The sequence below is a fragment of the Vespa crabro genome, chromosome 8, assembly GCF_910589235.1.
Source record: "Vespa crabro chromosome 8, iyVesCrab1.2, whole genome shotgun sequence".
Taxonomy (NCBI): Eukaryota; Metazoa; Arthropoda; class Insecta; order Hymenoptera; family Vespidae; genus Vespa; species Vespa crabro.
This window is the reverse complement of record NC_060962.1, coordinates 8,545,088-8,560,087: the sequence shown is the minus strand read 5'-3', so window position 1 is coordinate 8,560,087 and position 15,000 is coordinate 8,545,088. Positions and strand designations below refer to the sequence as shown.

Below are 15,000 nucleotides of genomic sequence, written 5' to 3'. Positions count from 1 at the left end.
AGATGGGAAGTAAGCAAGAAAAAAATTTCAATTAATTCTCGATAAATCTATAAGCGATTTCTTTAAAAAATAAATATAAGAGAAAGATAGTATAAAATTCTAGTGGCTCTATTTTCTATCATTAAGTATTTGAGAATGAACGTGACGAAGTAGTAGTGGTCCAAATCGAAACGAAACTTGTTAAAGTCCGATCGATTTTCGTTAAACGACATCAATGTAGAGAATCAAGGAAGAAGAAAAAAAACTGTTCGATAGTAGGTATATATATTCGAAGAGGCGAACAGAATGATGCGATGCTATGCGATGCTATGCGATGCGATGCGATGCGATGCGATGCGATGCGACGCGACGTTTCTCTCGCGTTCGTCGTGTATATACACTATATACATAGAGTTGGTGGTTCACGAGTCGCGAACTTCGTTTAATTCCCCGTATTTACAATGGGATGCGTCCGGCGTGTATATACGCGCGTCGTTCTACGGGATATACAGACCGTGACGCACACATATGCCCTGCTTCTCGCAATTGGAACACTTGACGATGCATACGAGCTGCATTGCGGCTCGTTCCCGGTCTTTCTCCTACCATTCCTCCTCTCTTTCTTTCTTTCTCTCTCTCTCTCTCTCTCTCTCTCTCTCTCTCTCTCTCTCTCTCTCTTTATATATATATATGTATATATATATACCTATATCTATCTATCTACTTCTATCTCTTTCTTCTTCTCCATCGAAACACTCGGCGACCTTTTACAAATTTACAAAACGACCAGTCAATGCATAAATAAATACATACATACATACGTATCCACGTACGTACGTATAGATACAAACACAAGCATACGGTCTATTTACTATTACATTATTATACGGTTATCGTATCAAAACTTAAATTGTCCTTGATATAATAAATCGTACAAATGTCTTTTTCGAAGAGAATCATCCTATTCGAAGATATATAACTTTAATTTATATAATTTAAATTTTCTCTTAAGTAAATACGTTCTTTTCTTTTTCTTTTCTTTTTTTTTTTTTTTTTTTTTTTATACATCTTATATTACGCATAAAATTATATTTACGTACATAAAATACATCTATCATCGTTCTTCGCAAATTGATTTATCCTTCCGTTTATCCTTTCCGTATACTTAAAATACGTATTCTCACTTACGTGGGATGTACCATCCACAATGTTCTTTCACGGATATACATTGATGATGCACAAATATTAATACCATGAAAAAAATATTATCGACAAGTTTCCTTCTTTTTTCTCTTCCCTTTATCAAAAAATACCATCTACGAATTATTAAATGATAATACTGTTATCGTAGATAGAACGAGCGAAGAAAAATCTCGATCCATTAGTTTATAAATTCGATTCATTTTATCGTTTGTCATCCGAGAATAGAATTGGCGGTAAACTGGATTAGTTCGTATAAACGTAGAAATTCAATGAGGAAATCAGATGATTTTCGGAATATTTCGAAAGTCGAAGAAAAAAGGGGGAAGGAAGGAAGGAAGGAATAAAGAGAATGACGAAGGAAAAAAGGAAAAAAGGAAGGAAGGAAGGAAGGAAGGGATTACGTTTGAAGGTTATAAGAATAAAATACAGTAGAGAGAAGGCCGAACAAAGGAAGAAGAGAGACTTCTTACGTATATTACGTTGAAAGCCGGTGAACGCACTGACGATAGTGGATTGCGGAAGGCGGAGGAGGAGGGGGGGGGGGGTTGAATGAGACTGACAATTCTCTCTCTTTTTCTCCATGGTAACGCGACGTTAAACGACAAGGTACAACAAGAAACAGGTCGAAACAAGTTTACTCGCATTTACTCTTTAACCGTTACGAACTCTATGTACTACTACTACTACTATTACTATTGCATACTTTGTTCAACTTCGAAGAAGGAAAACTTCTCGCGTCTCGTAATGTATTGGTCAATCAAAATGTTCTAACTACTAATCGTTGAGAGAGTAAAAAAAGAAAAAAATATATTTCTGCGTCGTTAAACGTTTGTTTTACCCAATACGATATATACATATATATGTGAAAATATTACAGACGGAAAGAGAAAAAAAAGGAAAAAAGAAAGAAAAAGAAAAAAAAAAAAAAATATATATATATATACAATTATTTTACATACCCAAAACATGACGTTAAATCCAAAGATGACGTACTTGAGGCAACAGCTCACTTCACTGGTATCCCTTCTGTACTTCCGCACGGCGGGCATGGTTGAGAGACATTTATCTACCTCTCGTGTTAACTCCACGCATTCGTGCACGACACACACCGGATATATACAGGGGGCCCACTACTAATATATTAGCAACACACAATAGGAGGGATTAGGAACGACGGCGCCTAGGAAGGCACTGCCGATCTCTCACGAAAACGACGACAATGATGATGATGATGATGATGATGAAGATGATGATGATAACGACGACGACGACGGCGACGACGGCGACGACGACGACGGCGACGACGACGACGGCGACGACGACGACGACGACGGCGACGACGACGACGGCGGCGACGACGACGACGACGACGACGACGACGACGATGATGACAATGATGACAATAATAACGACGAGGACATCGTCTTCTACCGAAAGAATATTTTCTTTTTGTTTTTTTACACCTTCCTTCACGATGGAGAACCCCGTGCTTCTCTTGTTTCTCTTTTCACTTTCTCCGTCCTTTTCTCTTGACCTTCTTCCTTTCTGCTTCTTGACCACACACCTCTCTTTCTTTCTCTCTCTCTCTCTCTCTCTCTTTCGTTCTCTCTCTCTCTCTCTCTCTTTCATACACGCAGTCACGCACGCACGCACACACACGCACGCACACACTACTCTATTTTCTCGGAGGCGCGTTCGATCAGCTGATCACAATAACGCACCGCACCGCGATCACAACTACCGCCATTGTCACGTCACGACGCACACTGCTCTCGCTCTCTGATCAACGAGCCAGCAAACGGATCGAGCTACCCCCACCACTAACCTTCCCCCTCTCTCTCTCTTTCTCGCTCTCTCTCTCTCTCTCTCTCTCTTATCTCTCTCATTCCGTAACCACCGACACCGTTGCCCCGCCCCTTTACTTCACCCCACCACAATGCTTCATCCTTTTCCTTCATCTTTTTCCTCTTCTTAGCCGTAAGTCGTTTAACGTTTCCTCTTTAATATCTCTATTCTTTAAACTCTTTCTATCCTTTTTTCCTTTTTCCTTCTTATTCCTTTCCTCGAAATCTACGACATTTTTATTCTTATTACGTCGTATAATACGTCGAATGTTGAATTTTGTTGATTAAAATTCTTTCATCCTTGTAACGAAGCCTTTTGTTCAATTCGACGATAGCAATTACTTTTTCTTCTTTTTTTTCTTTTTCCTTTCGTTTTTTAATACGTTCGATATAATAAAAAATATTCATATTGATTCGTTAGGTTATGAAATCATTTGATAAATTTTGATTCAACTCAATAAAATTTATTTTTAATTGATTGAAATTGTTTCTTACTTTTTATGTGTATTGTAAATAAAAAGATATACGTCAGAGATTGGCGCGCGATTTTAACCATGTGTCGTTCTGTTGATCTCATAAGATCATGCGCAAAGTTAGCGTTAGCCGTTGTTGGTTATGAAATATATATCTCGGCTCGATTGATAATTTCTTCCTTTTTTTTTTTATCACGTTATAAGTTATCAAGAATTAAACGTAATATCAATTGATCGAAGAAGATGAACTTTTTATCGAATTTAAACAATGTAATATTATCAATATTTATTATCGTATTACAATTGATATTTCCTAACATAACCTAACAACTTTGTCAATAATCCTAATGTATCCATTTATATTGACATTAATTAATTATCAAATTTAATCCGTATGTATAAATTGTTATTTATTAGCAGATGTCTCTTTTACAACAACCTTCGTTGCGTCGTTATATACATGTATGTACAGTCCTTAATAAAGTGCAATCTGGTCGTTATAAACCAACGCTAAAGAAAACTTTACGTTTAACATACGAGATGGCTAATCGGCCTCATTATATTGCTCACAGAAAATCATGGAATTCTTGGAATACATGTATGTAAAATGTATGGTAAGAGATATACGATTTTTCTTTTATAATATAATTATGATTATAATTGTTCTTGTAATTTAGCAAATATAGTGGATGGCAACAGACCGGCGGAAACAGCATTGGAAGATATATTTATTAGACGTTTCATGACAGGAACATGGCACAATTTATTTATATCTGAAATAATAATTAAAAGACAACATAATTTGATCAGAATTGGTGGTATTATTCAACGTTCTATACATCCTAGTAAGATATACTTTTTGACCGGTTACACTGAAGAATTTTTGAGCCGTTGGTTACAATCCCCTGTGAAAATAGAAATAGTAACGGCACTTAAAGATTCAACTACATTTAAATATATTTAAGAATTAAATAAAGCTGCGATCAAACTACATAAGGATTGTAAAAAAATTTGGAATAAAAAAGTATATAATAAAAAGCATATAAATTATTATGCCTGATCTTATTTGTAAATATATTCTGAGATGGGAAAAATATTTTGCAAAGATGATGTCTCTCTTTAAATCTTTTTCATTTATTTTGCATCGCTTAGTAAATCATTACATTTGATCATGATTCAAATGCAGCCCATATACAATCATTGCATTTTTAATAAAAAGTAAAGTATATGCCACTTTTAAAATGTATATTCAAATAACACGAAAGGGTATTTAAGTGCGGACTGACAGAGCATTCGATCATGATATAATTTTACACATTCTCTCCTTGGTTATGTCTTTACAACTTTTGTTTACCAATATTCAATCAGGACCGTGTAGCTACATATTTGTACTTTCCATGTTTTCTTGAGTATTATTTCATTTCGAATGCTTAACAAAGAGAGATTTCTAATGGTTGATTAATCTGTGCTTTGCTATGTCCTATGATTACAATGTTTAAATTCATTTATATAAAAGGGAAGTACAAATCATGTCTGTACATTAGTCACAATCACAATGTTTATTACATAATACAATGCAATTATTTTCCTATTGTACGATGAAATGGTATTTATTGTACGTACGGTATTGATTAAATGCATGATGTACTTAAGAAGATATCTAAATTTGAAAGATTTTTAAAGTTACTTTTTCGTTATATTTAAACGTGTGAATTAAAAAACTACAATTAATATATTAATTATCGAGATGTTATTAGCTTCTATAAACGATTGAGTGACAGTAGAAGAACTATTGTCATTATTTCTACGTTAATCAATTAGGTCTTTCTATCGATCACAAGGTCGCATATCACTCTTACACAAGAATCAAGTTAATGCATATATATTTTGTAAAGAAATGCTTTTTTTTTTTTTTCCAAACAACAATTCTTTTTTTACTCTTCAATTATCGAAAGTTAATTTTTGAAAGCTTACACGAAACCTGATTGAATTTACAGATTTAGCACTTTGAGGACGCAAGAATTGTGTTCCAATGTTTACAATTTTTGAACGTTTTTTTTTTTTTTATAAAAGTACAGGCTGAAATGTGCTGTGCTCATCTTATTATTATTATTATTATTTTGTATAACTTAATTCTTATCTATGGAAGTCAAATATCGACACTCGTGCAATACCACATATGAGGTCAGCATATCTTTTTCTTTTTTTTTTTTCGTTTCTTTGTTATTATTACCTCAGACAGTCTAATTTGTTCTTTTCTTTTTTATCTCAGAATTACATACCTTATATTCTCTTTATAGTTTCGTAAACAAATAAAATTTTTATCGAAGCAAATCAAGTCATTTTAATAATCTCTATGTTGTAAATGACATGATTGGATCGAATCATATATTATTCATTTACGATTTTATAATACCTTTTGAGTTCCGGCCCAAAAATTAAGAAATCGATTAATCTCATTAAAATTGATGCTTCGAATAAAAATCTGAATTTACGAGAATACTAAAATTTATTTCATTGTATTTTAATAACTTCTATAAAAAATCTTTCTTCTTTTTCAAGTTGGATAATAAACAAAATGTTTCTTGATTAGATGAATAATATAAACTTATGCAGTATTGCATACATAGTGTCCCTTTGTGTAATTTTATATATATATATATATATATATATATATATATATATATGTATATATATATATATATATATATATTATATTCTTAAGTAAGTTATATCATATTATATCTAAATTGCAGAGTACAGAGAAGAACAGGCATTAATTACACATTACAAAGTTGGAAATTATACAAATACACTAAACATTCCAAGCAACAGAACACAGTGTTCGCATTGTACAGAATCTCACAAAGAATATTTATTATAATCGCGTAAAAATATCTACTTAATATTAACTCTTCTAAGACTAATATATTTGAATGATATACATGCTGGAGATGCTCAGAAGATGTATAATAAATAAGGCAAATGAAAAGATCCTTCTTTTTTTTCTAGAAGTATGCCAAAAAAACACTGAAGGTAATAAATTGAAAATAAAATACTCTTAAAGGTACTCATTGTTCTAATAAAGGCAAAAACTATCTAGATATGTATATGTGTGTATGTGTATATATATATATATATATATATATATATATATATATACACATATATATTCATATTATAAAATATGATGAATTTTTGTTTCTTTTATAAATGAAACTTTGTTTCTGAAAAGTTTGATAGATCCTTCAAATTTATTTCTATTTATTAATTATTTCTATAATTATATAATATCGTACGGAAAATAAAAGATAGTTATCTTATACAACATTAACTCCTCTATTTCTAAAAAATAATTATAAATATTTATTGAAAAAAATTTAGCAACTATTTGACTCAATTTATATTAATTTCTATTATTACAAAGAAATATAAGAACAATGTGACATCAGCTCTGTTGAATATATTAATTACTTTACAATAAAAGATATCTTACATTTTACTTTGAAGACTGAAAATAAATTTATTTTCAATTAAAATAAAACATTGTGTTCTCATGTTAAAGGATTTATCAAACTTTTTCTTTTTACAGTTGGTGAAAATTTGAACAACTATGATATAAAAATGAAAGCATTTGGAAATAATTCTTAAAAATAACAATTGACAGAAAAATTTCTTAAAATTACTTAAGATTTTTGTATATATTTTTTTAACACTTTATAATTGAAAAAAAGTGTCTGTGTGAGTGTGTGTATGTGTGTGTGTGTGTGTGTGAGAGAGAGAGAGAGAGAGAGAGAGATATGGGTAGTAAGACATGGTATCACTGTAAGATCAATATTATGCATAAATTAATACACAAAGCTTTTAGATTCTTTACAATGTTTTTTTTTTGTTAATAATTATTCACATAAATTGTATCAGATATATAATTTAATACTGATCTCGGAAAAATCTATATATCGAAGAATAAAGAATAATAAAAATATATTATCAATGAACATTGCACATAATATTGATGTAAGTGATACAAGTAACTTACTTAATGTATACATCATTTAAGCTACAGGCATCGTGATACGAAATGGCTATCACGATTTATAAGTTAATTATCGATTCTTCAGAGCTTCCCAGTACTCAAAGCTAATTGTATGGTAATCGTTAGTACTTCATTGTTATAGTCTTATTGTAAGCCAAATGCATAAGAGCACGATCGTTATCTAATAGCGTTTCTTGTATATTTATTAAAATAATAAGGCTTACTAGGTGCTGTTGAAAGTGCAACGACATATTGTTCATACTTCTTTTAAGTGAACATAAATTTAACTGATTCACATTGCTTTACAATTGCATGTAATAATTATATTGGTCTAAACTTAACCATTTATATATTTATATTCTAAGTAATGAAATACTAGCAGATTACTCATAGACTCATAGACTCATAGTTTAGCATATATAAGACACACTTAGCAAGAAAGTATATTTAAAAAGTTTTATAAATACCTAGTATTTTAAATGCTGATATATAAATTTCTTTATTATAACATAATCTATTCGTCCGTAAGAGAGATGTTTGTTTGTATGTTTTTTTTTATTTTTTTTTTTTTTATTTTTATTATTTTTTTTTTTTAATATATTGCAGTTGATTAGCATTCGTGATGATTTCATGAAATCTTTTGGTTTCGTAATAATTAAATTAAATACGTTCTCGATGACAAAACATTCATAAAACTAACGTGAGTTTTTTAACAACAAATATTCTTACAATAATATATTATGCTATATAGGATTCACCTATATTTATTATAATGAAACATTCAATTGCCACAAAACCATTGATGTTGTTTTAAACATGTTGTTTTATAAATTAGTTCAAGGATCTACCATTTATTCTTTATAAATAAATTTTAATATGAAAAAATAAACTTCAGTTGGAAATTCTTCGTCACCGTTATCGTAAAGGTAAAAGAAATGATATATGTTCTCATATGTTTTATCTTTCTTTTTTTTTTTTTCTTTTTTTTTTTTCCTTTACTATTAATTAAAACGATATGACGATTATGTATTTGTTGCGATTGAAATGTTTGATGTTAAATGTATTGCAAGAAAACAGTATTAATGTTTTACATTAGGCCCGAAGTTATTAAGCTATATAAAGTTTAATACATTTGTTTTTCAAGGACCACGTATCTGTCACATGAAAATGTATTGTGGATGAATCAATGTACAGTTCTGAATGCCATTTCTACGATCGGTAATTAAAACTATAAGATAATAATCTACTTTATACAACATTTACTACACATACGTCTTTGACAAATAAATGTTCGACTACTTGCATAATTCAGTTGTGTGTTTACAAATTTTACATATGGTAACCATCGTAATCATTGCACTCATACAAACAATTTATTTTCGCTATATATATATATATATATATATATATATATATATATACACATACACACATATATATATATATATTTCTTCTTAAGATATTTAATATAACAATTGTGAATTTTTTTTACTGCTTTTAATGATAATACACAGCATCAAAGGTATCGTCAAATAATATATATTTCTGACGAAAGAAATGCAGTTGTAGATAACGCGAAGATTTCAGGTATTCGATACCTATAATATTTATCTACTTTACAACTGAACTATCAAGTAGTAAATTGGATGTGATATATATTAATAATTGGAACTGAACATACCTAATGATGAATGTCAACTGATATATCTCAATATTACTATGATAGACGAACATCGTTACATTTTACCATACTTACAATTACATTTGCTACAAATATCATCTATATTTCCTTATATAATATTATCATTATCAATATACGTGGCCAATAAGAACAGATTTGTACTTGATTAAAATTGTTAAGTCAACTCCGATCACTTCGCACAGCCCAGTATAGCGTGTATGTTTTCATATTTTTTTTGTTTTCTTTTGTTTAAAAATACAATTTGTCATTGGATGGCAGCATTCTTATCAAAAGTTGGCTTGGAGAATGTTGTAATGACATTTAGGAAGAGATTAGGATTTTTCTAGTAGATACTAGTTTGTTAGTTAATAAATATGTGAAATTGTTCCAATTGTTTATGACGAGATATCACAGAGGCTTGATCGGAATATCATTTTTGTAGGAAAATAGGTGTATCTACATATTATGATGGTAATAGAGAGTTTATGGTACTCTTAATATGGGAAGTTAGTTCTTAAAAATGCAATACACTATACATGGGCTAAACGCATTACAACACGACTCCCTTCACCTGGTCATTAGAATTATTCATCAATATGTCTGTCAGCATGTTGAATGTGCGGCAATGTGGAGTATTCGTAATATTCGCTATTAGAATAGTAGTCGACTGCGAGTGATATTGCTAGAGCCTGAAGTAAGAGAAGGAGTGATAAGGATTTCATTTTTATTATTGTATATCATTCCCTTTTTATTATTTGGGTCTAGATCGCAGCGGCTGCTACCTGCGTGAGATCAAACCGTTGCTTGTTCCTACTGTTGGTGTCATTTCTAGTTCTACTAACAATGGAAAGTGGTCTGCAAAAATAATAATTGTTACATTGTTAAGGATCTTTTAAACAATAACTATAATATGAATTAAACGATTAAGTAAATCCTTACCAGATGGTACGTGCGGATGCGGACAACCTACCACTTTATGTTCTCTAAACCAATCAGCGCTTAACGGTCCTAAAAGTCCCAATGGTACCATACTTTGTTTCGAATAGAAAATGTAATCTATTATGCCTTTAAAATCAAACCTGCAAAGAGAGAAATTTTGTTTTTTTTTTTTGTTTTTTTTTGTTCTTTTTTTTTTTTTCTTAATAAATCGATAAAAATTAAAACGAATAACAATGAATTTTATTTCAAATAATTTACGAAGATATGCAACTTACGTGTAATTAGTATAAGGCATAATATCTTCACTGTAGGCGGATGCAAGTTTGAAAGAATGTGTAAATTCATTAGGTTTATCGCAACCAGATATCTTTTGTAAGCATGATTTATAAGCTAAGTCCTTAAAATCGCGATGATCGGCCGCAACACGTCCCGACGTAAGAAATTCAATGACACCTATTTTTCAATAGATACGAATGATTTATTTGCAATAATTTAATATCATTTTTTTCTTTTTCTTTTTTTTTTTTTTTTTTTTTTTTTTCTATGAATAATATTAAATTGTAATTTTACCTGAATCAGGTAGAGAATTAAAGTCACCACAAAGTAGAAGCTGCACGTTGGAAGAGTCAGGCTTATGACCAGGTCGGAAAGACTGACCAGCTTGGTCCAAAATGGAACGTAATTCATTACTAAGCATCATCGTTTGTATCAATTTAACATCACAAAATTCAGGATCCCAATGAATGTGGGCTGTGCAAACTAAAATGGGCTGTTGTACTTGTGCTGGATCTGATGGCAGACCTATGTAAAAAAAAAAAAAAAAACACGTAATTGTATTAATAATTATAAAATAATTAATGCGAAAAAAATTTTGCTCATGTGTCTTATTATAAATTATATCGTGTATATTAATTTCAACGAACTCTACATGGAAAATATTTTATCAAAAATTTCACATGCAAAATTAATATTTTGGTTCCGGCCGGGATCGAACTGGCGACCTTCTGCGTGTAAAGCAGACGTGATAACCGCTACACTACGGAACCTCGATGTTAAGCACTTCTTACAGATAATACTAGTTCTGAGATTTTAAAAAAAATCAAAAATATTTAAGAAATATAGTAATATCATTTTTTTATTTTATAACAATTGAAAATCGTACAAGAAATGATATATAGAAAGAAATTTATTTACAAATTATAATGAATAATTTGATGAAGATATCTTATTACATACATTTTATTGTTTTACATAACTCGGTATAAAAAAAAAAAAAAAAAAAAAGAAAAAAAAAAAAAAAAGTAGCTGTTTTTAAAATATAACGTTATGTTTGAATATCTTATTAATTTTAATAGAATTATACACTTTTGATCTATCTTTGTAAAGGTTCGTTTTTCTTTTTAAAAAGAAGTTATTGCAAATGGGAGTACATTAGATTTGCAATAAAAAATATTGGAACTTTTTATTTGTTTACATGTAAAAAGGGTGGGTATATAATTGTTACATAATAATACCTTTTCGTTTGTTAATCATTTAAAAAATGACAATTAAAGTGAATACCCCATAAAGCAAGAAACACGGATAAGCTATCAGAGGACGTTGATTGTTTTCTCCGGACATAGTAGATAATAGTCTAGAAGCTGACAAAGTTGCCCAAGCTACAGCCATTGCTGCAATGGCTAAACCAATGGTACCACGAAGCGTGGTAAAAATACTAACTGCTGAAAGTGCTACAACAGGTAGTAAACAATAGCCTAATACGGATGCCACTGACAATAAAGTAATATTATCGGTGCTACTCATTAAAGATAGAAGAATGTACATCAATAGACATGAAATTGTTGCTAAACCATATACATAACCAAAATGTGCTTTAGAACCAGCTAAAAGAAGAAATGCAGCGAGAGCTAAACAAAATGTAACTGGGCCAGCCAAATCCGAATCCTGAAGAAGATAATTGGCATCGTCTATTTGTCCTCTCCTATGAAAAGGATTTAATACGGCCAATGTTTTTTGTACAATCCTATCAGGATCAATGCCAAGTTCTTCTAACAATGGTGGTTCTACTTCTTCGTCTCCAAAACCATGGTCACCTACGATTGCAATCTGTTCAATATTCCCCTTTTGAAAATAAACAATTTTCTTATCGAATATATTATACCTTTTGTAAAATCATCCTGCGAATACATTTCACCGCCATAAGAAGCTTGTGTTGGATCTAAATAACTTTTAGGCGAATAAGCATTATATTCTGATTGTTGATCACCGTACGTTTGAAACTCAAATTGTTGGTTAGGTTGTTCGAAATCAAATGATTCGTACTTATATGAATTCTGATTCGGTTGAGCCCAATAATTTTCTTGTCCAGTGTAACCAGACATATTGTCGATATTATTATTCGTAATATTATTTCTTCCTTGGTCACTTTTTTTCTTTAAACAGTGGAAAAATAACTTCGTTGACGGTACGAAATGAAAATCGGTAAAATCATCGTCTTTTAATACACTTCGAAGTTCAAAGAAAATCCTGTAGATTACGCTACGTATCGTTACGAGAACGATCATACCGACGGTGGTGAACATTTACTTCGCGCCGCATTTTTATCCGCGATATTATCCGTCGGGATATTATTCGTCACGTATCAGAATACTTTACCTTTATTTTTTTTCTCTTTTCTCTTTTTATCTCCCTCGAAAAAATAAATCAAAATATTACCTATATACAATATATAATTAAATACACGTGATTATTATAAACGCGTAATTATTGAAAGTGAATAGTTTCATACGAATAACCTATAAAAAGAAAAAGAAAAGAAAAGAAAAAAAAAAAAAAGAAGAAGATGACCCCCGATGACCCTTCAGAAACATTGTCTTACAAAATCCACTGTATCAGAAGAAAAATGAAGGTAGATATGTATATGTATTCTAAGTCACTACAATAATTCGCATGCTCGGTTGAGAAATAAGAATTTCGACCGATATTTTCTTAACATGGTTATTTACGTAAAAAATGGTCTGTTATGTTTCTCGAAGCTTTTTCGTGCGATTACGGCAAGCACACCTGCCTCGCATAAACCTTGGTAAATATAAAGGAAGGGTGAGAAATAATATTTTTTTTTCTCTTTCTCTCTTTCCTTTCTATTTATCTTTCCTTTCGGAACAGAGATCGTGCAAGAGAGAGAGAGAGAGAGAGAGAGATAATGTGACTCAGCACTTACACATTATTAACTCACTTATGCCCTAAGTAATCCTTGGCACGTGCCAGGAAGTAAGGTGATCGCAATAAAAGAGATGCTAACGGTATGAGATCTTAGGATGGTCATTCTAAATTAACGCCTGAGTGCCTACATCGCCGGAAATCAGTGCGATAACTTGTTCTCTTACAACAGAGAGATCGTAACAAACCAAGTATTATGCAGTTACTTCGTCTATTTGCAATTAGCCAGGAGGCAAGCGTTATCTCGCTGAGCAATTAAGGGAGAGTTACAAGGCGTCGGTGGTCGAATAATACGAAGAAATCGACCTCCAACGGGTGGCAAGAGAGAGAATTAGAGAGAGAGAGAGAGAGAGAAACAAAGATAGAATTAGTTTAAACATTTTGAAGATAACGTGTAGTATCTTTTATCTGTACGATGAAAGAATTATGGAAAGAATTACAGATAAATATATATATATATATATATATATATATATATATATATATATATGTATATATAATGTGTGTGTATGTGTGTAATAAGCATGGATATCGAATGTTATCGATCCTATTTTTATTTTCCTATATAATGGATATTCCATCAAAATTTCGTTGGGGTTTCTATGGACGAACGTACAAACGAAACATGTTATGAACCCTCTCGCTTTCCTCACCCCTTGGGAATGTATCTATTGACATTTCAAATGAAAATTATCGGCGTTATGGCTCTCGAAGTAGAACGATCCGGATTTTGTTTACTCGTTGAACGTACATAACGTACGTCGTTTGCAATGACACGGTACGATATATCGAGATAACGTGAATTTCAATTCCATCGTTTAAATAAATGCTTCTCTCGGTACGTTTGCGTGTAGGTTGTCGAAAAAAAGAGACACACAGACAGAGAGAAAGAGAGAAAGAAAGAGAGAGAAAGAGAGAAAGTAGCGAAGTAGTATCAACGTTGTAATATTTGCCGAAGCGTGACGGATACGATAACAGTGTTTTGTTCGAATAACAAAAAAGAAAAAAAAGGAAAAAAAAAAAAAGAGAAAAGAAAAAAAAAAGACGAAAACAAAGAACGACTATTAAAAAAAAAAAAAAAAGAAAAAAGAAAGAGAGAGAGGAAAAAGAAAAATAAAAACTAGCAAAAAATAAAAATAAAATAATAGTACGCGGATTAACTCGCATTTAAAAGCAGGGAAAGGATTAGTCGAATGTACGGACGTTCTTTTCGCAGCTTCGAACCTGAAAAGTCGCGTCGAATGTTCCACAGTATCTATTGCGATCGAACGAACGAATGAACGAATCAACCATAGGAATCTGATGTGTGTGTGTGTTTTTTTTTCTTTTTTTTTCTCCAGCCAAATCCGATACCGCATTATAATCTGATCGTTCGACGGAAGAAACATGTTTTAACATATTTTATCGTTTCGCAATCAAACATTGATTGGCAACGATATGTAAAATATTTTTGGAAATAAAAAAAAAAAAGAAAAACAGAAAAAAAGAAAAAGAAAGAAAAAAGGAAAAAAGAAAAGAAAGGAACGAAGAAACGATGGCCTTGACTCGCATAGAAAAATTTTTCACATGGAATATCGTTACGATTATTAACGAATGTAGATCAGATAAAAAATTTAAGATAGAAAT

General features: G+C 31.1%; 4 protein-coding genes and 1 non-coding gene across 13 annotated transcripts in view; 1 reads left to right on the top strand and 4 right to left on the bottom strand.

Annotated features, from left to right (window-relative positions):
- LOC124425908 (tetraspanin-5) overlaps positions 1–2,966 on the bottom strand; it is an 81,842-nt gene extending 78,876 nt beyond the window's left edge. For 3 of the 5 annotated variants that reach the window (XM_046966955.1, XM_046966960.1, XM_046966959.1), the window contains exon 1: positions 2,142–2,520. In XM_046966955.1, coding sequence (XP_046822911.1) covers positions 2,142–2,231 — 90 coding nt within the window. In that variant the 5' untranslated portion in view covers positions 2,232–2,520. Of the gene's footprint in view, positions 1–2,141; positions 2,521–2,613 lie in introns of those variants that run through there. The other 2 variants (XM_046966957.1, XM_046966956.1) reach the window with 2 other exon arrangements.
- Positions 2,967–3,608: 642 nt separating this feature from the next.
- Positions 3,609–4,537, top strand: LOC124426333 (28S ribosomal protein S24, mitochondrial). 2 transcript variants are annotated; one of them, XM_046967899.1, is made up of 3 exons: positions 3,609–3,769; positions 3,920–4,097; positions 4,177–4,537. In XM_046967899.1, the coding sequence occupies exons 1-3, from the start codon at positions 3,743–3,745 to the stop codon at positions 4,461–4,463; spliced, it is 492 nt and encodes a 163-aa protein (XP_046823855.1). In that variant the 5' UTR covers positions 3,609–3,742; the 3' UTR covers positions 4,464–4,537. The 2 variants fall into 2 exon arrangements, with proteins under 2 accessions (XP_046823855.1, XP_046823854.1); XM_046967898.1 differs by having other exon boundaries at positions 3,917–4,097.
- Positions 4,538–4,613: 76 nt separating this feature from the next.
- LOC124426329 (CCR4-NOT transcription complex subunit 6-like) overlaps positions 4,614–15,000 on the bottom strand; it is a 427,489-nt gene continuing 417,102 nt past the window's right edge. For all 4 annotated transcript variants that reach the window (XM_046967893.1, XM_046967892.1, XM_046967891.1 and 1 more), the window contains 5 exons: positions 10,726–10,956; positions 10,431–10,608; positions 10,156–10,295; positions 9,999–10,071; positions 4,614–9,905 (listed from right to left, as the gene is read on the bottom strand). In XM_046967893.1, the coding sequence (XP_046823849.1) occupies positions 9,899–9,905; positions 9,999–10,071; positions 10,156–10,295; positions 10,431–10,608; positions 10,726–10,956 (629 nt within the window). In that variant the 3' untranslated portion in view covers positions 4,614–9,898. The remainder of the gene's footprint in view (positions 9,906–9,998; positions 10,072–10,155; positions 10,296–10,430; positions 10,609–10,725; positions 10,957–15,000) is intronic.
- Positions 11,129–11,201, bottom strand: Trnav-uac. Its single transcript has one exon. It is a non-coding gene; the product is annotated as a tRNA-Val (tRNA).
- Positions 11,592–12,668, bottom strand: LOC124426330 (protein YIPF5). The gene is made up of 2 exons (XM_046967895.1): positions 12,317–12,668; positions 11,592–12,248 (listed from the first exon to the last, which is right to left on the bottom strand). The coding sequence occupies exons 1-2, from the start codon at positions 12,534–12,536 to the stop codon at positions 11,689–11,691; spliced, it is 780 nt and encodes a 259-aa protein (XP_046823851.1). The 5' UTR covers positions 12,537–12,668; the 3' UTR covers positions 11,592–11,688.

What these genes read in the sequence shown, in the direction of transcription:
- LOC124426333 (XM_046967898.1), top strand. Translation starts at nt 3,743, where the DNA reads ATGAACTTTTTATCGAATTTAAACAAT. An exon ending in TTTTATCGAATTTAAACAAT is followed by an intron (nt 3,770 to 3,916) that starts GTAATATTATCA and finishes GTTATTTATTAG; the next exon opens with CAGATGTCTCTTTTACAACA. An exon ending in ATGGAATTCTTGGAATACAT is followed by an intron (nt 4,098 to 4,176) that starts GTATGTAAAATG and finishes CTTGTAATTTAG; the next exon opens with CAAATATAGTGGATGGCAAC.
- LOC124426330 (XM_046967895.1), bottom strand. Translation starts at nt 12,536, where the DNA reads ATGTCTGGTTACACTGGACAAGAAAATTATTGGGCTCAACCGAATCAG. An exon ending in GCAGGATGATTTTACAAAAG is followed by an intron (nt 12,249 to 12,316) that starts GTATAATATATT and finishes TTGCAATCGTAG; the next exon opens with GTGACCATGGTTTTGGAGAC.